Raw genomic sequence first — 25673 nt, forward strand, 5'->3', positions numbered from 1 at the left:
CTTTATCAGCTTTACATTCTACCAATCACTACTTAAGATATCAGAAAAGGATAGCAGACACTTAACGCAAGAAAAATGTATTTTGAGATCTAATAAAGAAATGTCCCGCTTCGTTAAAAACACTAAGTGCTATTAATATATTTGAGGAAACAAAACAAAATTGTAGAAAAGTGATTCAGAAGACAGAAAATTAACTTTTTGAGGATGATTACAAACCGAATTTTCTTCTTCCTCTTCTAGTTCTCGCTGTTGTTCTTCATGTCTTTTTACTTTGATGTCCATAGCTTCTGTAATCAGGTCTCTTAAAATTGATACAGGTTTTGCATTCTTGATAAAAGGATGCTAGGAAAGAAATCCAATGGTACAAATTCAAGAAATTTCTCTAAACTTTATCTAGCATATGTTAAAACAACATGTAAATGTTAATCAGGATCACAGGCTTCAATAGCTGCTTTTTCATCTGGAATCAAAACCTCAGGCTAAAAAAAGAAAATATTTCATTTGCTTTGGAAGGAAAGATTTTGCTATTGGGTTTACTTGTTTTTTAAAAAACACTATTAAAGAATACACACAAAAATGCAACTAAAAAACAAAACTACATTATCCTTAAAGAAGTAATTGTCCCAAGGAAGTGTAGATTAGGTAGTAAGAAAACAATAGGTTGGTGTTTGTATCATATATGGAAATAAATTTACTCCGGTATTTAGTTACAGAATTTAATTAATCTTAACAAGATGACAGTCAAAATTAGTGGTCAAAAGGAAGGCAACTATTTTGTTACTTCTTATAGGTGGTTTCTATTTTATTATGTCTTGAATAATTGAATCATCTCTAATGGAGACATTTTAAAACAGCAATGAAAAACTAATTTTCAGAAAATGTTGCCTTATACCTAAACTATATATAAAACAACTTTTCATTTCTTTATTTATAATCACCCCAATCTAGCTAAAATATCTGAATTCTCTACAATTCTAACAAGCAGCAGAAGGGAGACTATCAAAATAGACTTGGGTTTTTGTTTGTTTATTTTTGGTAGAGAAGCATGAGAGAAAGTAGGGGGAGAAATTATAGGTATAATTTAAGAGCTAATTCTGAGCAGATAATCCAGCTTCAAAATTTAACTTTCATAATTATATGTCAATAGATACTGTCAGGTAAAAAGTAATCTGAGTTATTTTAATAAGGCTCAACAGAGCAAAAAAATATTCTTAAAGACAAAAAATTTTAGTAGTAAAGACAAAATTAGACATTGAAAGAGATTTTAAGATGATGAACATATTATTTGGGGAAAATTGTAAAAATTTACCACATTACAGAAATACTAGGATTGCTTTCAAAGAAACAAATAAATAAAACAGTTGATCTGATAGGATATCGAGAAGGACTCTGTGACTGATTATATATAACAGAAGACAGAGAGGACCAACACTGCAAAAACTGGGTAATTAGTAGTACATCACTTTGAAAAGGTCTAGAAATCTCTAATTGTTATTGTACTTTATCTTCTCAGGGATAGCTGTGAGCCACCCTCCAAGTCACTGGTTTATTTGCAAGAACTGCCAAAATATAGGTTTGGTTCATCCAGATTACTGCAAACTTGCTTTTGTGCAGTTCACTGTGAACTGACAACTGTGTTATGCTACCATTGGGCTACAGAGCTTAACATTCTTAATCTCAAGCTCTCAGTATGTCTGATTTCATTTGTATTCACATTTTCTCTACAAAACTGCTACAGAAATGATTTTGACCAACAAGGAAATACGAAGTTCAAAGTGAACTTAAAGGACAAGATCTTATTATTTTAGCGTTCTTTATAGTCTGAAAAGGCAAAGTTTATCAGATACACTGCCAGATTTTTAGAGTATATTTTTAAAGGTGTTTTAAAAGTAGCATACAGTAAAATTAAAACTGCAAAATGGCATAAAAAGAATGCAGAAAAAACAAGCTGACAGAAGTAAAGTGAAGAGTGTAAACTACATTGTAAACTATAATCCATGTGGTGTAGGAGTGCTCCAAAATGTATTCACCAAATGCAATGACTGTGCCACAATGATGAAAGAGGTTGTTGATGTGGGAGGAGTGGGGGGATGAGGTGTGGAGTATGTGGGCACCTCTTATATTTTTTAACGTAACATTTTTTGCAATCTATGTACCTTAAAAAAAAGACAACTTAACAAAAGAATAAAAATTAAAAACAGTAAAGTGTACCAATTATTACAGAAAAGTTATATGTAATTCTCCGACCAATGTAAATAAATGGTATTTACTTATTAAATAACATTTTAAATACTAAAATACAAAAGTCTCATTAATTCACAAAAATAAGATAAATTAAACTACATGCTTTCTACATGAAATATACTTAAAATAAATTCAACTCATGTTTATATAAGAGACATATATAACAAAAGAAGTTGGGTTAAAGTTGAATATAGGCAATAAAATACTAGTCAAATGTAAAAAAAAAAATTGCAACATCTTTAAATAGCAGAATTAAGAGAAAAAAAAAAAAAAAACACCAGTATATAATAAGTCATTTAGAGAAGCAGATTTGGCTCAACTGACAGAGCGTCTGCCTACCACATAGGAGGTCCAGGCTTCATTCAAACCCAGGGCCTCCTGACCCGTGTGGTGAGCTGGCCCATGCACAATGCTGATGCGCGCAAGGAGTGCTATGCCACACAGGGGTGTCCCCACGCGAAAGGAGTGTACCACTCAAGGAGAGCTGCCTCATGTGAGAAAAGTGTAGCCTGCCCAGAAACAGCACTGCACATACAGAGAGCTGATGCAGCCAGATGACACAACAAAAAGAGACCAAGATTCCCAGTGCCACTGACAAGAATGCAAGCGGACAAAGAAGAACACACAGTGAATGGACAGAGAGAACAGACAACGGGGTGGGGTAGGGGGGAGTGGGGAAGGGGAGAGAAATTAATTTAAAAAAAATTAAAAATCTTAAAAAAAAAGTCATTTAGGGAAGCAGATGTGGCTCAAGTGATAGAGCTTCCACGTACCACATGGGAGGACCCGGATTCGATCCCTGGGGCCTCCTGGTGAATAAGAAGAAAGAAAGCATGCCTGCGCAGTGAGCCAGTGCCAGCACAAGTGCCCGCATGGCGAGCCAGTGCCCGTGCGAATGCTGTACGGTAAACTAGTGCCCGCATGGTCTGCCAGTGCCCACACAAGTGAGTCATGCAGCAAGATGATGACCCATCAAAAGAGAGACAAGGAGAGCGTCAAGGTGAAGTGCGGCAGAAACCAGGAACTGAGGGGCATAATTTACAAGGACCCCATAGAGGTCTGCAGGATCGAATCCTGGTGAATCCTAGAGGAGAGAAAATGAGAAAAGAAGACAACACAAACAGCAAAAAAACAGTAGGGCAGGAAGGGGGGAAGAGAAAGAAGTAAATAAATCTTTAAAAAAAAGAAAAAGAAGAAAGAAAAGAGGAAGTATACCTAAAAAAAAAGTCATTTAATATTAAAAAAGGATGTAATAGAAAATGAAGATATTATAGTTATAAACTTGATCTATTTATGTAGTAGTATGATATGTAATAAAAACTATTGAGACATTAGAAGAAGTGGACCTAAAAAATAAGACAAGGGAGATTTTGAGTTTCCTTTTACAGACACAGAAATAAAATAGGCAAAAATTAAACAAAGACAAATGATCTGAATAATATCATATGAACAGAAAAATCAAACGTTATACTCAATAAACAGAAGGCCCATCTCTCTGTTAAGTGCCTACAGAAGCATATGGTAGCAGCATTAAGAACAGAGAGAACAATTAGAATACCAAGAAGCTGATTTAAAAATGGGTATTAAAAAACCTAACAATAAGAAAAGGATGAACACATTACATTCTGAAAGGGAACAAAGTTTCACTATTTTTTAATGCATCTAAAGTAAAAACTAAATTAAAAGAGAGTGTGGGGATTCTTAAATATTCTGACCTAATGAAAAAGCAGAAGGCACCCCAAATCAGGCTATCACATTCATGATCATGTATTTTAAAAATTGATGCTGACTAATTTATTTTTTAATATCTGAAATAGTTCCCATTACATTTTGTTCCTATTCTGTATTTACAATTTCTGAACTGACAGATTTCAAGTTAATGACAGTGTATGCAATGAAACTTCAAAAAAACACAAGAGTTTAAAGAGAACTGAAGAAGGGCTTCAGCTTCCAGACAGATGTAACCATACCTATACCTGCCCCTAAGCAGAGCTAAAACTCTGGGCATTATATAAAGCAAATATAAGAAGACTCTGGAAGGTAGAAAGAAGGCAGACTGACTAGGGATCAGGGGGCCTGAGGAAGGATATAGTTGTGCATTCCATCAGTTTTCTTTTTGCCTCAGATACCCCATTCTGGGTAATGGAAAAGCTGGCAACCTGGGAACGCCAATGGGCACAGATTTTAAAAAACGCATAAGAAAGCCTGCTCTCCCTAGCCACAGGACCAGTAAAGAAGCAGCCTAGCAAGAGAGAAAACTTTTAGACAATGATCATTTCACTCCAACCAAATACTTCAGAAAAAACTGTGGTCCCATAGTTTAATTCCACTCATGCTCAGGTTTAAATTGAAAAATCAGGGCGGCAGACTTGGCCCAGTGGTTAGGGCATCCGTCTACCACATGGGAGGTCCGCGGTTCAAACCCCGGGCCTCCTTGACCCGTGTGCAGCTGGCCCATGCGCAGTGCTGATGTGCGCAAGGAGTGCCCTACCACACAGGGGTGTCCCCACATGGGGGAGCCCCAAGCGCAAGGAGTGAGTCCTGTAAGGAGAGCTGCCAGCACGAAAGAAAGTGCAGCCTGCCCAGGAATGGTACCGCACACACGGAGAAGTGACACAACAAAAAGAAACACAGATTCCCCTGCCGCTGACAACAACAGAAGCGGACAAAGAAGATGCAGCAAATAGACACAGAGAATAGATAACTGAGGGGGGGTGGTGGAAGAGAAATAAATAAAATAAAATAAAATAATAAATTGAAAAATCAATCACCTGCCAAGAACCACAAAAACCTCCATTAAATGGGAATAGACAATCAAAAGACACCAACACCAACATGGCAGCTGTTAAAATTATCTGACAAAGATTTGAAAGCAGCCCTCATAAAAATGCTTCAAGTGTGCAATTACAAACTTGCTTGTAAACAAATGAAAAATTAGAAAGTTGTAACAAAGAAACAGAAGATATTAAAAAGAAAGAAATTTTAGAACTCAAAAATATAAAAACCAGAATTTAAAAACTTAATGGATAAGCAGAGATAACAGAGGAAACAATCAGTGAACTGGAAGATAAAACAACAGATATTAACACAATCTGAACAAAGGAGAGAAAACAGACTGAAAAAAAAAAATGAACAGAAACTGAGGGGTCTGTGGGACTAAACTAAAAGATCTAACATTCATATTATAAGTGAGGAGAAAAAGGATGAGGCTGTAAAAGAACTATAAAAAATAAAGGCTGAAGGGAAGCAGCTGTGGTTCCATCAGTTGGGCTCCCATCTAAAATATGGGAGGCTCTGGGTTCACGTCCCAGGGCCTCCTTGTGAAGGCAAAGCTGGCCTGTGCACCAAGGAGAGCCAATGGCCCATGTGCTGCAGAGAGCTGGCACAGCAAGATGACTCAACAAAAGAGAGACAAGCAGATAGAGAAAAAACACCCAGCAAATGGACATAGAGAAGAGACAGCAAAAGAAAAGGAACAAACTGCAAGGGGTGGGAGGAGAAAATAAATAAATAAATAAATAAATCGTTAAAAAAATAAAAAGGCTGAAAATTTCCCAAATTTGACAAGAGACAAAAACCTACAGATTAAGTGGAACAAACCCCAAACAGGATAGACCAATGAAATCCACACCAAGACACATCATAATTAAACTCTGAAACCTGAAAAAAAAGAAAAGGTCTTGAAAACAGTAAGTGAGAAATGACACTTTACTTTCATAGGTAAAACAATTCAAATGGCAGTGGACTTCTTGTAAGAAACCATGATGGCCAGAAGGAAGTAACAGAATATTTTTTCAAGTGCTGAAAGAAAACAGCTGCCAACCCAAAATTCTATATCCAGTGAAAATGTCCTTCACAAATAAAGGAAAAAAAGACATTCTCAGATGAAGGAAAACTAAGAGAATTTGTTGCCAGAAAACCTACCCTAATAATGGGTAAAGGATGTTCTCTAAACAGAAAAAATAAGAGAATTAACTTTGAAACACCAGGAAGAAAGAACAATGGAAAGACCAAAAATATGGGTAAATACAATAGACCTTCTTTCTCCTGTTGAATTTTCTAGATTTCGTTTCATGGTTGAAGCAAAAAGTTTAGCACTGATTTATTATCAACATATACAGAGAAAGTATTTAAGATAATTACATCATATTATAAATGAGAGCGGATAAAGGATGTTAAGGGTGGTATCTTTACTTCACTCAAACTGATGAAGAGTGAGTGAGTCACATGCCATGGGAGATTAGAGTGACCAGTTGATCCAGCCAAGCCCAGGGGGTAGTTCAAATAATGTCTGATCACAGTCAACTTCACCTTCCCATTGGAGACGAGGCTAAGGCAGAAGCAGACTTTCAGGTTCTAGAATGCGCAATGGTAGGTATTAGGATTTTCTTCATATTAGGAACTCTAGTGCCTTTAGACTGAACTATAACCCTGTCCCTTAATATCTCTGGGATAGTAACTTCCTCATCTTTCAAAAATTATGAGTTCAACCCAATGATATCAAAGGATTCTTTTAGTCTAGAAGTCCATCCTTCTTGTAAACTTACACAATTATCTGTGTCATAGAAAATCAATCACCATAAAAATCCAGCATGAAGTTCATTTTTAAAAAACGCTTATTTGTTTATAAGGCTCTGAAAACCAATACAGCATAATTTGTGCACGTAGGCTATAAGCATATGTCCACTAGAACTTGAAATTAAGACTGTCTTCTGAGAGTGAAAGTATAATTTAACTCATAATAGATAAGACATATACAAAACTCCTTTAAGAGACAGAATGGCTTCTCGGCTTCCAGCAAAATAAGACTCAAATGAATATGAGTCTAATGAGACTAAAGATAACATATCTAAGGGAAAAACCTTTAATCAGGACTTTATGTTAAATAAACATATACTGAGTTCAAAGCATGTATATTAAGCAGAAGATACTAGGTGTACAAAAGAGGTTCTCTCTCAAAAGGCATAGTAAGTGGCCTTGCTCTAACCTAGAACAAAGACGTAGAAATAAGTGATTTCATTCCATATGGTAAGCAGGATGCACAAGGTGCTACAGGAAGACAGAGGAAGGACAACCAGCCTAAAGGATGAAGGGAAGGCTTTCTGGAGGAGTATCTAATTTGATTTAGAAACAATCAGAAAATGAGTAAGAGGGAGTAAGCTGAAAAAGAAGCTATGGCGGAGGGCAGAGGGTTAGTGTGAGAAAAGGTACTGAGGACTGAGAAAGCATAATTTATACAAAAAACTAGAAGACTATCATTTCAGTATTATAAAGCAAAAAAATGGGAGGTAGTGAGAGGTCATATAAGAGGCCAGACAAGAAAACCTTATTATGACAGGGGACCTTAAATGGTTAACAAAAGTACAATAGAAAAAGTAAAAATCAAGGAAAGAAAGATTGGCTAAAAAGCACTATATAAAAACAGTTGCAGGGGAAACGGACTTGGCCCAGTGGTTAGGGCGTCCGTCTACCACATGGGAGGTCCGCAGTTCAAACCCCGGGCCTCCTTGACCCGTGTGGAGCTGGCCCATGCGCAGCGCTGATGCGCACAAGGAGTGCCCTGCCATGCAGGGGTGTCCCCCGCGTAGGGGAGCCCCACGCGCAAGGAGTGTGCCCCTAAGGAGAGCCGCCCAGTGCGAAAGAAAGTGCAGCCTGCCCAGGAATGGCGCCGCCCACACTTCTCGTGCGGCTGACAACAACAGAAGCAGACAAAGAAACAAGATGCAGCAAATAGACACAGAGAACAGACAACAGGGGGAGGGGAGGAATTAAATAAATAAATAAATCTTTTAAAAAAAAACAGTTGCTTCCTTGCCCTCATTAGGGAGAAGGATGCTTGAACCAAACCCAACTGGAAGTCAGAGTTAATAGAACTTGTTAATGTAATCCTTACAGGTGGACCTCCTAGGATAGAAGGCAGGGGAAAGAAAGGAGGAAGAGTGGGGCTAAGGAGAAAATGGCAGAATAAACACAATCATTTATTGACTGTGTAGGTCATTATAATTACTTCAGTAAGTGATTTAACCTTTCTGGGCTTCAGGACCCTTATCCACAAAATTAGGGAAATATATAAGAATATTCTAATTGCATCTCCATCCTAAAAACTAAGTTAAAAATAACAGAATTTCAGATCAGGGAGCTGAGGTGGTGCAAGAGAATGATTGCCTCTCTCCCACTCGGGAAGGTCCCAGGATCAGTTCCCAGAGCTGCCTAATGAGAATACAAGCAGACGCAGAAGAACACACAGCGAATGGACACAGAAAGCAGAAAATGGAGGGAGGGGGAAGAAATAAATAAATAAATAAATAAAAACAACCATTTCCTTTCTTAAAGAAAGAACAGAAAAGATTGTGAACAGAAACAATAGAAGTAAATACTGGTTAATTTATCCAAAAATCAGTTACCAGATATTACATTTATTTTTACACGTTAGTTCATATTTGTACATATTTTTCCATAGAGTAAATTCCTAGAAGTCAAATTGCTGGACCAAAGAATACATGGACTTTTATTTTGGACAGATAATCATATATTGCCTTCCATGAAAATTTAATACTAAGATACACTTTTATAACAATAAACATATTTAAGAGCCTGTTTGTTGACACTCCAAACAAATCCTTCTTAAAATGGCACCTGGAAAATCACTTTTTATAAGAACCATGTTTTGAAACCTTTTGTCACTTAACCAAAAAGAACCTTTTTCCACATATTAAGTTTTATTAATGTGAGACACACTTATTATCTCAGAGGTGTGAGCTTTTGGGTCTGTTGGGAAATGAAAGGCTCATAAAAACTTATATATAAGTATTATTTATATTTGCATTAAATTCAAGGCAGATTAAAAAAAAACTTCCTGATACTCTGGATAAAATGTCTACTTGCAAAAGGGATAATAAAACTCTTCATTCACATAATCTTACCAAATATATCATTTTCAAGGAGTTCAGGGATCTTGTATTTATATACCTTAGAGTGGAACAAAGAGTCAAAGGAGAAAAGCCCACTCAAGGAATACATCGGGGGGGAAAAAAACACGAGAAATAGTAACAATGGAGACAAGAATTCATTTCTGAAATGAGAAACTCTGCAAGTTTTCATCAGGGAAAAAAAAAGCTGGAGAAATAATAACAATGGAGACTAGAACTCATTTCTGAAATGAGAAACCTTTGCAAGTTTTGTTTTAAAACAACTTTAAGAGACAAGAGCTAACAAAAACAACCGGTAAGAAAAAAGTAGATTGGGTCTGGAATACAGGAAAGAGAAAACGAGACAAAGAGAATATACATGTATTAGGGTTCTGCAGAGAAACAAAACCAAACTGCTAGGGATTTTATGAATATACATAAGAAAGGTATGTGTATTTATTAATCTGTCGGTCTGTCTGCTTTATTAATCAATACTTCCTGGGGAGGTTTACATCTTAAAAGATCAGCTCTGAAACTCATAGCAATTCTGGTCAATTTAGAAAGCTAAAAGGTAGTGTTGTGGACTGACTCATGCCCCCCACAAAAGGCATGTTCAGGTCCCAACCCCTGATCCTGTGAGTGTGAACCCATCTGTAAATAGAGTTAGCCAAGGTATGCCCAAACTGAGTGAGGGTGGGCCTTAATCCAATACGGCTGAAGTTCTTATAAGCAAAGGAAACTGGACCTGGAAGATGTCACAAGAAGCAGCCAGACCTTGGAAGTCAAAAGATTTGGAAGAGAAAGAAGAACACAATACAAAGTGCACTGCCATATAATGGAAAAACCAAGGACCAAGGATCATATGCAGCAAGTCCTACAATGCAGAGTTTTCAGAAAGAAAACAATGCCTTGATGATGTCTTGATTTTAGACTTTTCCCAGCTACAAAACCATGAGGAGAAAAATTCCCATTATTTGAACTGACCCATTGTATGATTATTTATTTTAAATAGCTGGAAAACTGAAAACAGGTTGGATGAATATATCCTTCCCTTTTAGAGGAACAAGCACTGACCTGTAAAAGTTGTGTCGCAGTAGCTCTCTGCTCAGGATTCTTCACTAGGCACTTTTTAACAAAATCGGTAAAATCATCAGACCAAAGTTCTGGCTTCCTGAATGTTGGTGGCGGATTTGTGGGAATCATAAAAATAGCCTAGTAAAAATGAAATACCCAAAAGACAGTAAGAATCACAATGGCACAACCAAATAAACAAATCACTTTATCTTTTTATCATTATCTAGATCTGAAAAACAAATTTAAGCTGGTCTAGACTTTGTGGTAAAGTCCACCCATCTGCTACTAATGTAATCAGTCACATTAAATTTCCTCTATTTGAACTGCAGTTCATTGGGCACATCATTCTTTATTTTACCTTTTTTTTTTTCAATCAGGCTCCAGTGGAGACTCTGATTTCTGACACTTTTACCAAATTAAGGGAATTTCCCAGCAAGATAGTACTCCAAATTTTGCTATAACAAGGCAATCTTACTCCCCATTTCAATTATATATATCAATAAATACTGCTGCCCAAAATGGCTAGTAGCAGTCCAATTTGCTTCAGCAATCCTGGACACTTAAGAATAAATAAAATAATATTACTTGAGAGCTGACTTTTTTATTTCTCTTTCCAAATATTTGAGTCATGATTCCAAATGAAAAGGTGTAAAGGTAATATACCACTATATTTTTTGAAAAGATAATGCATACAGATAATTCAATATTCAAAAGCTATCAAATCTCCTTCCCATCCTTATACCCCTATCTACCCTGTCACCCTTTTCCAGCAAGACAATTAATCTCTAATGTTCTTAGGAAATTACTGTATGTGATAAATTAATTTCTCTTCTGGGCACCTAAAATAGTTCCTGATAAAATACCACTGAAACATAAATTTTCAATGACTGAAGTGATTAATGTACAGCTATGTGATTATACCAAATACCACTGACTGTATACTTTGTATGAATTGTGTTTATTAATATGTATCAATAAAATTGATTTGTTTAGAAAAAGCAAATTTTCCTTGAAAGTATATGTATTAGTCAGCCAAAGGGTGTTGATGCAAAATACCAGAAATCTGCTGGCCGTTATAAAGAATATTTATTTGGGGTAGGAGCTTACAGATACCAGGCCATAAAGCATAAGTTACCTTCCTCACCAAAGTTTATTTTCATGAGTTGGAGCAAGATGGCTGCCAATGTTTGCAAGGGTTCAGGCTTCCGGGGCTTGCTTCTTCCTGGGCTCAGCATTCCTCTCTTCCCAGGGCTTACTTCTCTTTCCTCTGTGTGCTTACTTCCCAGCACTCCAGCTTAAGGCTTCAGCATCAAACACCAACTTCAAAAACCCTCAAACTCTGTCCTTTGCCATGTCTTTTATCAGTAAGTTCCCACCCACCAAGGGGTGGGGACTCAGTGCACTAATGACGTGGCCCAATCAAAGCCCTAATCGTAACTTAATCATGCCCAGGTACAGACGAGATTACAAATATAATCAGTATCTATTTTTGGAATTCATAACCATATCAAACTGCTACACTCCACCCCCTGAATTCCAAAAAGATATTACAATATTTGAAAAAACCTTAAATCAGCAAAAATGCAAGTACTAAATCATATCACAATTTAAAGAAATACAGTTTGTCTTTGGGCAAAGTCTGCTACAGACCTCTGAAACTTACAAAACAATTTATCTGTTTCCAGTACACAAATGGACAAAGGATAAACATTTTCATTACAATAAGGAGAAATTGGGAGGGAAACATAAGTCATGGGTCCTCTACATTTCAGTAAACCTGGACATGCTTCATTAGATGTCAGTCTGAGAATCATTCTTAAGAAGATGGTTTTTTCTCCTTGGGGCCATATGGGGACCCACTCTTTCCACTGGTTTGCCCAATGGCCATTTTCTTGGTTCCACCTTCACCAGGCATCTTGGTGTCAACCAAACTCTAGACCTTACCCTCTGAGAGCATTGGGGTGATTGCCACACCTTACCCAATCTTTGGGTTAGAGTCTTAACTCCCTAGTACTGTGACATGAAGACAACATTCTCCCTAACTTTTGGCCAATAGGCTCAACCCACTCAGAGCAACAAATTGAACACCTGGCCTTCCCTAACCTTTGGCATGCAGGCTCAACCCTCTCAGAGCAACGAGTTGACCACCTGGCCTTCCCTAATCCACAGGGGACAGGTCCACCCCTCTCAGACCTGTGGGGCAGCAAAACTCTCCCAGAAGATCAGGTGGGAACATCCACCCTCTTCAACTGCTAGTGCAAACTCACCCTCTCTGTCCAATATCTATTTTTGGAACTCAAATTGCTAACAGTTATGGAAGATATTAAAACAAAAACTAGGTCTTTTTGCCTGCAGACTTGTCCTGCCCTCTGTGCACTGTTGTCGCCATTTTTCCTCTGCCATGTGGCCATGCAGGTAACCCTGGGGACTTATAAATTATAATGGGAAATTATAGCTTGTAAATTAGCCCTCTTCATCCCTTTTCATCCCCTTCCTCACTACCTGGGACCCCTGCTCTGTTATTTTCTGTTGTTTTCTCCCATTTCTCTTCCTTCCCTACCTGAATAAATTACTGGCCTAACTCAAAAAAAAAAAAAAAAACAAAAATTTAAATAAATGTATCAAGCACTCAATAAATACTACCTTCATTTCAACATGTTATAAAAAAACAAGGGGCAAACACAGTAATGACAAAAATTTTACAAAGCAAAATTAATTAGAGTATATTGTAACTAACTGTAGTTTAACAGGTAAGTTTACATAATTACGAAATCAACACAGTAGGTGAGATAAGGAAAAAAACAGCTTTCCTGGCCATCTTAATATATGTACATACAACATACAAACATAGTCCTCGCAAAACCATATTCAGGGGTATAGCATCCAAAAAACCCCTTTCTAGACTATGGAATTCTCTGATTTTCTAGAGAAGTGTCTGTCTCTGTTCTCCCCTTACTTTTACACTTGGCTTTTGGCAGTCTTCTCTCCATTTTCAAACAAATTTTTAACATTTATGAATTTCCCCCCCTCTACCCCCCCATTGTCTGCTCCCTGTGTCCATTTGTGTATTCTTCTGCATCCACTTGTATTCTTGTCATGCAGCACCAGCAATCTGTCTCTTTTTGTTGCGTCATCTTGCTGCATTACCTCTCCGTGTGTGTGGTGTCACTCCTGGGGAGGGCTGCATTTTCCTATTTTCTGCATGGGGTGGCTCTCCTTTCAGGGCGTACCTCTTGTGCATGGGGCACCCCTATGCAGGGTGTCCCCTGCGTGGCACAGCACTCCTTGCGCACGGCAGTACTGCGCGTGGGCCAGCTTACCACATGGGCCAGGAGGCCCTGGGTATTGAACCCTGGACCTCCTATATGGTAGGTGGACACTCCATCAGTTGAGCCACATCTGATTTCCATCTATGAATTATTATATCTGTACTCTTTAAATGCATAAAAAATAAAGATGGTAATTACTCAGAAACTAATTTTCTTACCATTGAGACTAATCACAGCTAATTTTAAAACTTGTATTCATATATGAAGAAACAGTAAAACTGTAGACAACATAAAATAATGTATTGCAGAGATTCCAATAAAACTTTATTTACAAAAACAGACAGCTGGCCCTCAGACTGAAGTTTGCTGATTTGCTTAAAATATCACATTAAATATTATTTACCTTGATTAGTGAGCTTTTTGGTGTCCCTTAATTGGGGGGGGGGTTGATCTTTATTTAGACATGGAATTTCCCTCCTTTTCATATAATTTATCTATTTAAAATATTCATCTTGGTAGTTACCACAAAAAAAGTAGCAAAGAAAATTTTATTTACATTTTGGGACCAAAATACAAAATGAAGAGCAGGATGGTACCTTGCTCCTTTCCTGCCCACTTCCCAGAAAGAAAGAGAAAGCCCCAAAGAAACTGCTCATTAAACCAAGGATCACAAAGGGTTAATCTGGAATTTGGTGATTTGTATATAGTGGAACAGGAAAAAAAAAAAACCCACACAAGTTTCCACAAATGAGACTAGAGGTTCAACATCATCCTGTGTCTGCTCTGCTGCCATTTCAATAACCCAGGTGAGGAGGTCATTTAAAAATTAGGTTTTTCCTCTTCCATCCTTACTCTTCTCACCAAATCCCATCCCTGATGTAGACACATTTGAAGGGGGCTGGGGAGTTAAACAAGAAAAGCCATGGCGCTATGTAAACAGGGGTGATCAAAAATCTTTATGTGCTAAAAATTGTTAATAATGTTGACATATGTGTGTCCTTTTCACCCTCCCTGGCTAAAGACTCCTAATAAAGAAACTTAAATCATACACAACTCAATATGAAATATGAAAAACTGGTTTCAAAGCCAAAGACTTAAACACACCGTAAAGAGACCATTCAGGTAGCAGACACTGAGAGGAAGCTATTCTACGCAACAGATATCTGACACCTGACCCAAATCTACATGTGGTTTCAGGTGGGAGGTTTCCTAACATCAGATGTGGGGAGCCGACAAAGGGAAAGAGTTGGAATGATAATATAAACAATCAAGAGAAATAATGCTTTATCCAATTCAAAAGTACACCACATGCAAACACAGTAATATTTGTGTACCACTACAAAAGGCACTTTGCATAGTGACCCACTGAACAATGCAGAGCTTTTGCACTCTTAGAAAACACACTGTAGAGGTTTCCTGGATTGCTCTGGAATCTTCAAAGCAGCCTGAAGACTCCCTCCAGGATGTTAACAAACAGTGGGACCTATACTCTGGGCTGAGAAACATTGTCGAAGGGACTGACTGCCAAGCTCCTAAGACTGTCACACTAACCATCCCCTCAGTTTGCTTCTCAGATATCTTACTAATGCCATCTCAAATTCATAGTGTTCACTTCTACCTGGTCATAACTAGTGAATTCCTACTAGATCAGTGTTCGATAGCCCTCCCATTTCTGTTCTTGCTCGTAAGTCAATTGGAAAGTGAGATCCTGCTTTCCTAAACTTGACGCCCAGTGGTTAGGGCGTCCGTCTACCACATGGGAGGTCCGCGGTTCAAACCCCGGGCCTCCGTGACCCGTGTGGAACGGGCCCATGCACAGTGCTGATGCGCACAAGGAGTGCCGTGCCCTGCAGGGGTGTCCCCGCGTAGTGGAGCCCCATGCACAAGGAGTGCACCCGTAAGGAGAGCCGCCCAGCACGAAAGAAAGTGCAGTATGCCCGAGAATGGCGCCGCACACACGGAGAGCTGACACAACAAGATAACGCAACAAAAAGAAACGCAGATTCCTGTGCCGCTGACAACAACAGAAGCGGACGAAGAAGAACATGCAATGAATAGACACAGAGAACAGACAACTGGGGTGGGGGCAGGGGTGGGGGCGGGGGCAGGAAGGGGAGAGAAATAAATAAATAAATCTTTGAAAAAAGAAGGCATTTGGGGGCAGTTGTATATGCCCAATCATGAGTAATAAAGAGTTCAAACTGAGATAGTATCTACGGAAATGAAATGCAAGAAATGAGGCATGAGATACTTCAAAGGAAGAACCAAGAGTGTGTGCTTCCAATATTGTTTTTGGAAAAAGGAAGAACTAAAAATTACCCCAGAATTCAAGAAATAAAAAACGGACACCTTAATTGCAAGGCACTCAGGTATTCTAAAAATTCACTATATCATTTTTTTAAATGCCCTCAGAACATGTAGCAATTTACTACAATATGTTATTGGTTTCTAACTTGGGAGGTGATCCAAAAGATTTTCCATGAACAAAGCTGTGATTTGACTGTTGATTTTGGGATAAGAGTGAATTTCTTTATCAGTATACACATCTTCTTTCAAATAGGACAAGTCCTTTAACAGATGAGAAAATTCTTAAACAACTTATATCATATTACACATTTTACAGCTAAGATAGTCCTTCAAAAGCAGTATAGCCAGTATTGTGACACACTATACAGCTCTTAATCAAACAAGTATTTATCTAGCAATTTTTGTGTGTTCAGAACTGTGTTCTAATAGAGAAGTAACAAACTGATAGGCCGTGGGCCAAACAGCACCAGTGGATGTATTTTTTTCAGGAGACACAGAGCTTACATTCCTACAAAGTTAAGAACCCAGTGGAACTAGGCTGATTTTACCCAGGATGTGTGTTCTCCTATGCAAGTGCCCTATCTAGCCTGGCCCAATCACCCATTTTACCTGATTGGTTCCTATAGGTAACTCACTGTGAGACCTGCTATTATAGATTTTAAAATAAGATACATATCCCTGACCCACAGAGCTCACAGTCAACTTGGAGAGGTAGGGGGGAAAAAAAACTAACACATATGAAACAAAGAGCAAATAATGGAGTGCCATATATTGAAATACCTTCTATAAATAACGGGATTAATCTCAGGCAGCTCCATAAATGAGGCAGAACCTAGCCTGGCTTTTTAAGGATGGGTAAAATGGGGTTAACAATAGGTGCTAAAAAAGGCACCCAAAACCACCTGCTACTTCAAATTAAAGAATAAAAATAAATTTGAATTCTCTTCTCTTCAAAAAAATTCAAAGCACCTACATAAGCCCATATATAGACTGACCTCAAACTGCCAGCAAATGATACTAGATTGTCTGGATAAATGTTGTTCATCTGCACTTCTGTTACAAATTGATGGAAAACAAGTCAATGAGTTACGTCCTTGAAGCCAATGCTCTCCTTTGAACTTTGAGCCAGTGAGTTGCAGTCTTATCTCAAGATAATCTTAATATATAAGGCTCACCTCAGCAGTAGCTATTAGAAACCAAGGATAAAAAGTTAACTCTAACTCTTATTTACCTAGAGCTATCATAAAGTGAACCTAAAATGTTCATATCCTATTCTCAAACAAGCAATGAACTGTAGCACACAGTTCAAACAAACAAGAAGTCTTAAAACATGATCTACAAAAATGTAGGGAATCTAAATTTTGCAGATAAACCATCACGCCTTTTATTTCCATTTTTTAAGTTCACTAAGCAATTACAAACTAATAGATCTTTTCACAGGCTTAAATTTGGTCAACTAATTAAACAGCCTACTCATTCATCATAGAGGATCCTCTTAAGAATCTCCAAGTTCTGTATGAGCTGATTTTGTTAACCTTAGACTAGCAGTTTGCTCCTTTCCTTGCCACCAAGCAAATCACATGGACACACATTACAACCATATAACTTATCTTATCTCAAACACCATTTTGGTTCAAGAATGTTAGTACAATAAGTGATATGATTATCCTTGTGTTTGTTTCTATACAATGTGTTGCTTAACTACATATTGAACTTCTGATTACGTTTTTTTTAAAAAAACTTCCCTGATCACAAGTAGTCTTAAGTTGTCAAAAAAATGTGTCTCTAAACAACTAATTATCTTCATGCCTGGAATTTCATGCCTTAGACTCCAAGAGCTGGAAAGAGCTGTGGTTGAAAAGCTACAATGCCTGAACTTTATAATCTCAGTAGAATGAGTCAATGTGTATGAATGAATTTCAGACAGTTGGATTTGTGAATATACAGAAGCAGTAGGCTTGCTGGAATTACAAAGAAACCCATGCCCTATTCAAGAACCTAAGGTATATGAGTTAAAGGTTATCTTCATAGCAAATAAATGAGATAAAGGATGAGAAAGCACTTAATAAAACTACAAAGAACTAAACAAACACAGCTATTTCCTGACAGCAAACATAGTACATGGATAGAAAGTTACTAAGTCAAATAAAAGCATATATATATTTTAAAAGGAAATATTGCAATAATTTTCAAAAGACCATTACAAATAAGATAGTGAACATAATGGAATGAAACAAGTACTGGACCCAAGTCAGATAAATAGCCTGAATGCTGCTCTTCAAGCACTTAGGCTCTGCGATGGGCCTTGTTCTTTCATATAAGTTAGGAGGCTGGACTAGATATTTTTCAGGTATCTTTTGTAGTTTAAAATACTATACCACTCTAATTAACTGCCTAGCAATCTAGGTATAAAATCCTAGCTAGACAAGTACTAAATTGATAGGTAGGCTATGGAGGTTAATATAAAAAAGTACAAATCTAGATTTTTAGCACACCTCCCTCAAAAGTGATTCAACATGAGTAGAGGAGATTTTGAAGACATACTAAAATCTAGAGTAACTTTCTCTTAAAATACAGTTTCTACAAAAAGCACAGGGTTAAAGTAATAGTAATATGACTTAACAGGTCATTCCAGTTCTAGTCAAAGGAACTTCAGGAATCATTTATCTGACCTTTATTGGTCAATATGTCTGCCAGGAATGGAAATGGTGGAAGATAGGAGGTAGGGGTGTAGTTGGTGTGCTCACAATGCAGAGAACCAGTTCTATAAGTCAGAGCCAGCTCTAGATGGTACTGGGTGGAATAACTTCTCCATGCCTTTGCTTCCATATCTATAATATGGGAATAATAGCAGTACCTATTTCACAGGGCTGATCTGAAGTTTAAATGGGTTCATACACGTAAAATACTTAGAACAGCACCTGTCAGATTGTAAAAGCTCAATAAGTGTTAGCTATTTCTAACCAAATTCTACCACAGAGGTTATAAGAGTGAACCAGCAGGAGCAGATGTGGCTCAAGTGGATGAACTCCCATCTCCCACAAGGGAGGTCCTGGGTTCTGTTCCTGGTACCTCCTGAAAAGATAAAATGAACAGGAGGCAAAACAAACAAAAAAGTCAATTAGGGAAGCCGATGTGACTCAGTGGTTGAGTACCAGCTTCCCACATACGAGATGCCAGGTTCAATCCCTGGCCCTGGTACCTCAAAAAAAAAAAAAAAAAAAGGTTAACCAGCTTATCTAAGGTCACATATCTAGTACAGTGGCTATCAAAATCAGAACTCAGGTTTCTGACTCACACTACCTTTATGTTTCTACTAAATTTCTGCCACAGCTAATTCTACCGCAAGATAAAGACTCTGTTATACATACTTAGTCTCCAAGGAAAAAAAAAGGAAAGGTACAGAGATATACAGAGATGATTACTACTTTACTTTCTATTAATATAACTGTGGAAAACTATAAACAAAATTGTCAAACACATGTATAACGGCTAAGTAAACTATTGTATATAAATAGTAAGGAGTAAATTACTATATATCAATAAGAACTGACGTGTGAATTTAAAAACCACAAAGAAATGTCTTTTTAATTAGTGAAATTGAGAACATAAATCAGTTTAGAACATTACCTCCACATAAAATTAAGTATGCAGCAATAAAGATTGAAAGATGGTATAGAATCTCAAAATTTCAAAATACCAAATCATAACAAGTATTTACAAGATTGCTTGAGATTCCTTTTAAATTAATGTTTCATTTTGTTTTTTAAATTTTTTAACTTATTTGCCCAATTTAAATCCTGACACCTTTGACTGCCTGAAGTTAAAACAATCATCTTACAGAGCTCCTATCTGGAACGATGGTAATGTTTTGGTAATGGAATGGTGGTGATGGTAGCATAACACTGTGAACGTAATTAACAGCACTGAAATACATATCCAAATGTTGTTAAAAGGGGGAAATGTTAGGTTGTATATATAGTAATAGAATAAAATATTTTTCAAAAATCCACGGAACTGCACTACACAGTGAACCCTAAGTTAAACCATGGACTATAGTGCAATTACAGTTAATAGTACAATTATAAAAATGTGTTTTCATCAATTTTAACTGTATCACACAAATGGAAGGTGTTAATAATAGTATGGTATAAACGAATCCTGTATTATATGCATGGCTGTTCTGTAAACCCACAACTTCTCTACTTAAAAAACAAAAACGATCCTTCAAGGTCGAAATATAATGCTCCCTAATAAAACTTATCAATATTCATAAAAACTTGGTTATAGAAGAAATCAAAGGTAAACAAAACAAGAGTCTGAAACTTCAGGAACTTTATTATTCCATTCTCTCAGATCCCACAAATTAAAATTCCTTAATCAGTTCACCTAACTTTTTTTGTGAGCACATAAAATGTACCCATACTTGAAATATAAAAATTTCTTCAGGAAGCTTAGAGTCTAGTTGGGTAGGGAAATGCATAATAACATCATTACAATAAAATAGTATAAGTGCTAAAAATAGATATGAGCAATGTGCATTATAAAATGACTTATCCCACACAAGTGTTCAAGGAGAAAATGAGACATAAAGAATAAGTGAGTTAGCAAGGCAGAGAAAAGAACCAAAATGTTGAAAGGCACAAAGAAGTCTAAAACCATGTGGTCGGTGAGGGGAACAGAATGAACTACTTCCAGTATGGGGCAAGGAAATTACAAAGTGAACTTGAAGTCTCTAGTTGGCTCATAAAGGAAAGAACCATTCAAAGGCTAATTGGGTTCTTGTCAAAAGAAGTTCAGAGACTGTAGAGCTCAGCCTCACCCCTCAAAGATTCTGATTTAATTGACCTAGAGTGAGGAATCGGAGCAGTACTGTTTATAAGTCTCCTAAGTGATTCTAATGTGCCGGGTGGTATAGAGAACCATTCTTTTAGAGTATAAAATACAAGACAAGTATTATCACTCTATATACCTCAACTTCAGCACTAATATATTTATAAAATTACAAACTAATTCTAAACTCTCTGGTTAACATGGCAGCTACTTAAAGGCACAGTTTATTATAAAGTCTTATATCCCCTACAGCATTAAGCATAATTATTTTTGTAGAGTAAAATCTAAAGTGACATTAAGAATGTTGATACAAAGACTTCCAGTTAATAAATATGGTGACTTGGCCACACTGATTTAAATGAATGCCTTCCCTAAAAATGCTACTAAAGGACAGGAAGAATTGGAGGGGGTGGGAAGTAAGGGGAGAAGACATAAACTCCAAAGAGAGAGGAACAACAGCAAATAAAGATAGCAATTAAATTTTCCTATGCAGATGAATAAATAGTAGCTGACTCAAAAGGGTTGAGAAAACTAAAATCTAAGCCTACAGGGAGAAAAACCAATCAAAGCATGTAAATTCCCAGCATAGAATCTAACAAAAAAAGGCTAAAAAATTGAAAGCGCCCACATACATCTATAGGTAGGGGAAACTTGCAGCAATGAATACACCCGGTACTCAGATGTTGGTTTCTAAATTACCATTTCCCACTAAAAGAAACCTTTGCTCCTTGAAGAAATGGCTTATTTCAGAATGGGGACAGGGAAATTACAAGGTGAGCCTGGGGAATCTCGTCAGATCTCAAAGATTAATGAGATCATGTCCAAAGGACACAGAACTAGTCAGATGTAAGATAATTTCAGCACTAAAACAACAACAATAATGACTATGATTATAATATACTGAATAAAATAAAAATCAACACAACTAGGGAAGCGGATTTGGCTCAGGAGATAGAGCGTCTGCCTACCACATGGGAGGTCAAGGGTTCAACCCAGGGCCTCCTGATCCATGTGGTGAGCTGGCCCACGCACAGTGTTGATACGTGCAAGGAGTGCCCTGCCACACAGGGGTGTCCCCCACATAGGGGAGCTCCATGCGCTAGGAGTGCGCCCCATAAGGAGAGCCGCCCCGTGCAAAAAACGTTCAGCCTGCCCAGGTGTGGTGCTGCAGCACACGGAGAGCTGACATAGCAAGATGATACAACAAAAAAGAGACAAATTCCCAGTGCCACTGACAAGAATAAAAGTGGACACAAGAACACACAGCAAATGGACACAGGGAGCAGACAACTGCGGGGGGGGGTGTGGATAAATTAATTAATTAATTAAAAAACACATTTATAGTGATATTTTTAAAAGGGGGAGTGTTTTTAAAAGCAGTTCTTTATATGAAAATGCCAACTAATAAACATACAATGAATGAAAAAATTAGAATATCACCATTTTTCACCCTGGAAGTAATGTAATGACCAACTGAGACAAGGATCACCAATGGATACTAATACAGGCAAAAGGGAAGAGAAGTGGCTCAAGTGATTGGGCTTCTGCCTACCATATGGGAGGACCCAGGTTCAATCCCTGGGGCCTCCTGGTAAAGGTGTGCCCACGTGGTAAGCCAGTAACCATGCAGGGGGCATGCAAGATGATGACACAATGAAAAGTGAGACGAAGGGGAGAGTCAAAGTGAGACGCAACAGAAACCAGGAACTGAGGTGGCACAGGTGACAGGGAACTTCTCTCCACATTGGAGGTCCCCAGAATCAAATATCAATGAATCCTAGAGGAGAAAATGAAAGAGAAGACAAAAAGAGAAATAGACACAGAAGGTCACACAGCGAATGGACACAGACAGCAAAAGCAGCAGGGCAGGGGGGAGGGGGAGAAAAAAATACAGGCGAAAGGTTATTGGGGAAAGGATACAAAAAGAATTACACAAGAGAAAAATGTATCTTTACAATAGAAAGATATGTTCATTACCTTAACTAAATGATGAAACTTAACAATCACTGAGTGAAATAGCCTGACAATAGTGACATATAGACTGCCACCCATGAAATTCTTCCCCAAAATATATAACCTGAATCTAATTTGTTTACTACTTGAAATGTGGCTAGTGTTAGTAAGGAACTGAATTTTTATTAATTTAAATTGGCACATGTGTCTAGTGGCTATCATACTGGACTGTGCAGATAGTGAACATTTCCATCATCACAAAGTTTTACTGGACAGCTTTGCTCTAGAAATAACTTCCAGAATACAGGAAATACAGGGGATACAAGAAAAAGTTAAATAAAGATCCTATTGAGGAAAAATAAAGCAAATCCATATTACGGGATACTTTATTTTTTAAAAAAGGAGTGTGCTCATCTATTTAAAAAACTAGTGTCATGAAGATGAAAGTACATTAAATCTATGTTTCTTGGGGGGGCAGGGCTGAACTAGATTAAGAGGCCAAATTCAAGGTGTGTCATTTGGTTTTTGAACTAGATTAAGAGACCAAAGACAAGGTGTGTCATGTGAATATGAACTAAATACCAGATGATATTTGAAAATCACTGTAAATGCTCTTAAATGTGATAATAGTACTCTGGTTATGCAAGAGTATGTCCTTATTCTTCAAGGATTCACACAGAAATAAATGTTCAGGGATGAAAAAATGGACGGATGGATGGATGGATGGATGGATGGACGGATGGATGGATGAAGGAAGGAGAAAAAGCTAGAGAGAAGAGGGGGAAAGGGTGGAAGGAAGGCAGGAGGGCAGGAAAGGATAGGTAGCTCGACAGTATGGTAGGCAAAATAAAGGCACTACAAAGTTGCCCATGTCCTAATCCATAGAACCTGTGAATATCTTTGTTTGTCAGGGCTGTTGTGACAAAGTACTACAGACTAGCTGGCTTAAACAGCAAGAATTTCTTATCTCTCAGTATTGGAGGCTAGAAATCCAAAATCAAAATGTCAGCAGGAAAGCAAGATAGCTCCATCCATCTGCCTCATGGTACCTAAGCCCATTCTCAATTAGAAACAGAGTGGGAATCACCATCCCAAAGTCCTCAAGATTGGGGAATGAACAATGAATTAAAGTAGGCATATTATTCTATTACAGACTTATTATTATTCTAGCAATGGAAGAACTTTTATCATTGATATAAAGGCAGTGGCCACCAGAGGTTCTGAGGGATGGGAGTGGGAAGAATAGGTGTAATATGGGGGCATTTTTGGGACATTGGATTTGTCCTGCATGACACTGCAGTGATGGACACAGGTCCACTGTAGAATCTGTTGTAACTTCAAAATTGTGCAGACAAAGTGTAAACTATAATGTAAACTGTAGTCCATGGTTAATAACAATGCTTCAATAGAGGTTCATCAATTTTAACAAATGTACCACACTAATGAAGGATGCTGTTAATGTTGGAAAGTGTAGGAGGAGGAAGGAGGGGAACATATGGGAATCCCTTATGTTTTTTATGTAACATTTATGTGATCTAAAACTTCTTTAAAATGAAAGATTAAAAAAAAAAAAAAGATGTCAGCAGGATCATGCTTTCTCTGAAGTTTATAGCATTCTGGTGGTAGCTTGATGGCAATCCATAACTCCATCTTTGCTTTCATCACACAGCTCTCACTCTCCCTGTTCTGTCTCCTACTATTATGTCCAAGTTTCCTCTGCTTACACTGTTACATTGGATTAAGGCCTGCCCTGATTCAGTTTGGCCTCATCTTCAATGATCCTATTTACAACAGAGTTCACATCCATAAGATCAGGGGTTAGGGCTTGATCATGTCACTGGGGGACATGATTCAACATCTTATACAGCATGATGGTGAGTTTTATGGCTCAACTTAGCAGGGCTTTGGTGCCCAGTTCTTCAATCAAATACAAATTTATGTATTGCTGTGAAGATTTTTTGTAGACTTGGTTAGCATTTACAATCAGGTGATTTGAAGCAAAGGTAATTATCTCAATAATGTGAGCAGGCCTCTTCAATATAAGTGGAAAGCCCTTAAGAGTAAAACTTCAGTTTTCCCTGAGGAAGAAGAAATTTTGCCTCAAAACTGCAACATCAGCTCCAGCAAAAGAGTTTGCAGTCTGCTCATCTGTCCTACAGATTTCAGACTTGCCAGTCCCCACAGTCATGAAAGCCAATTCATGAGATAAATCTCCTTATATATTTGTATGTATTTACATATATTTAGATATGCATGCTTATGTGTATATAATTTCTATTGGTCCTATTTCTCTGGATAACCTGAACTTATACACAAAACAAAAAAGTATTTCACAGATGTGACTGAGTTAAGTACCATGAAGTAGGGAGATTACTTTGGAATATCTCTAGGTGAGCCCAATGTAATCATAAGGGTCCTTAAAAGTGTAAGAGACAGAAAAAGAGAGTTAGAAGGAGATGTAACTATCAAAGAGTGGTCAGAGAGATGTAATATGGCCTTTGTAGATGGGGAAAGGAGGCCAAGAGCTAAGGAATGTGGCTGGCCTCTAGAAGCTGGAATGGCCAAGAAAAAAAAAATTCTCCCCATCTTAGCTTGTCAAAGGGCTGCTGCCAATGCAAAGTATCAAAAAATGGGTTGGCTTTTAGAATGGGAAATTTATTTGGGGAAAAGTTTACAGTTCCAAGGCACCATCAGAGATGCTTTCTCAGGGTCCTGGTGAAGCAAGACAGCCACCAATCTCTGCCAAGGTCCATTCCTTCCCCTCCAGAAGCTACAATCTCCCAGAGCTCAGCTGTGGGCAACCTGGCATAGGGCTTCTCTCTTTCCGGGCCTCCACTCTCAGCCTTGTCTGCTCTGCTTTTATCCCCCAGGTGCAGCTATAAACAATCAGATATATGGTTCATCTCTCCCTTGGCCCTGGCTCCTCTTGGGAGTCCTCTCTCTTACATGGCAGATGAATATAATATAGCATTCTCCCTTTTCCTGTCTCTCTGTCTATGTCTCCATTTATATCAGGCCCAGCAAGATTGGGACAGACCCTTGGTCATTCAAAAGAGTCTCATACCCACAGGAATGAATTAGTTCA

General features: G+C 37.8%; 1 protein-coding gene across 3 annotated transcripts in view; it reads right to left on the reverse strand.

Moving 5' to 3' along the window:
* STK3 (serine/threonine kinase 3) overlaps positions 1-25673 on the reverse strand; it is a 296968-nt gene that overhangs the window by 120459 nt on the left and 150836 nt on the right. For all 3 annotated transcript variants that reach the window (XM_058275773.2, XM_058275772.2, XM_071207934.1), the window contains 2 exons: positions 10227-10364; positions 217-342 (listed from right to left, as the gene is read on the reverse strand). In XM_058275773.2, coding sequence (XP_058131756.1) covers positions 217-342; positions 10227-10364 — 264 coding nt within the window. The remainder of the gene's footprint in view (positions 1-216; positions 343-10226; positions 10365-25673) is intronic.

The sequence above is a fragment of the Dasypus novemcinctus genome, chromosome 14 (genome assembly GCF_030445035.2).
Source record: "Dasypus novemcinctus isolate mDasNov1 chromosome 14, mDasNov1.1.hap2, whole genome shotgun sequence".
NCBI classification, from domain to species: domain Eukaryota; kingdom Metazoa; phylum Chordata; class Mammalia; order Cingulata; family Dasypodidae; genus Dasypus; species Dasypus novemcinctus.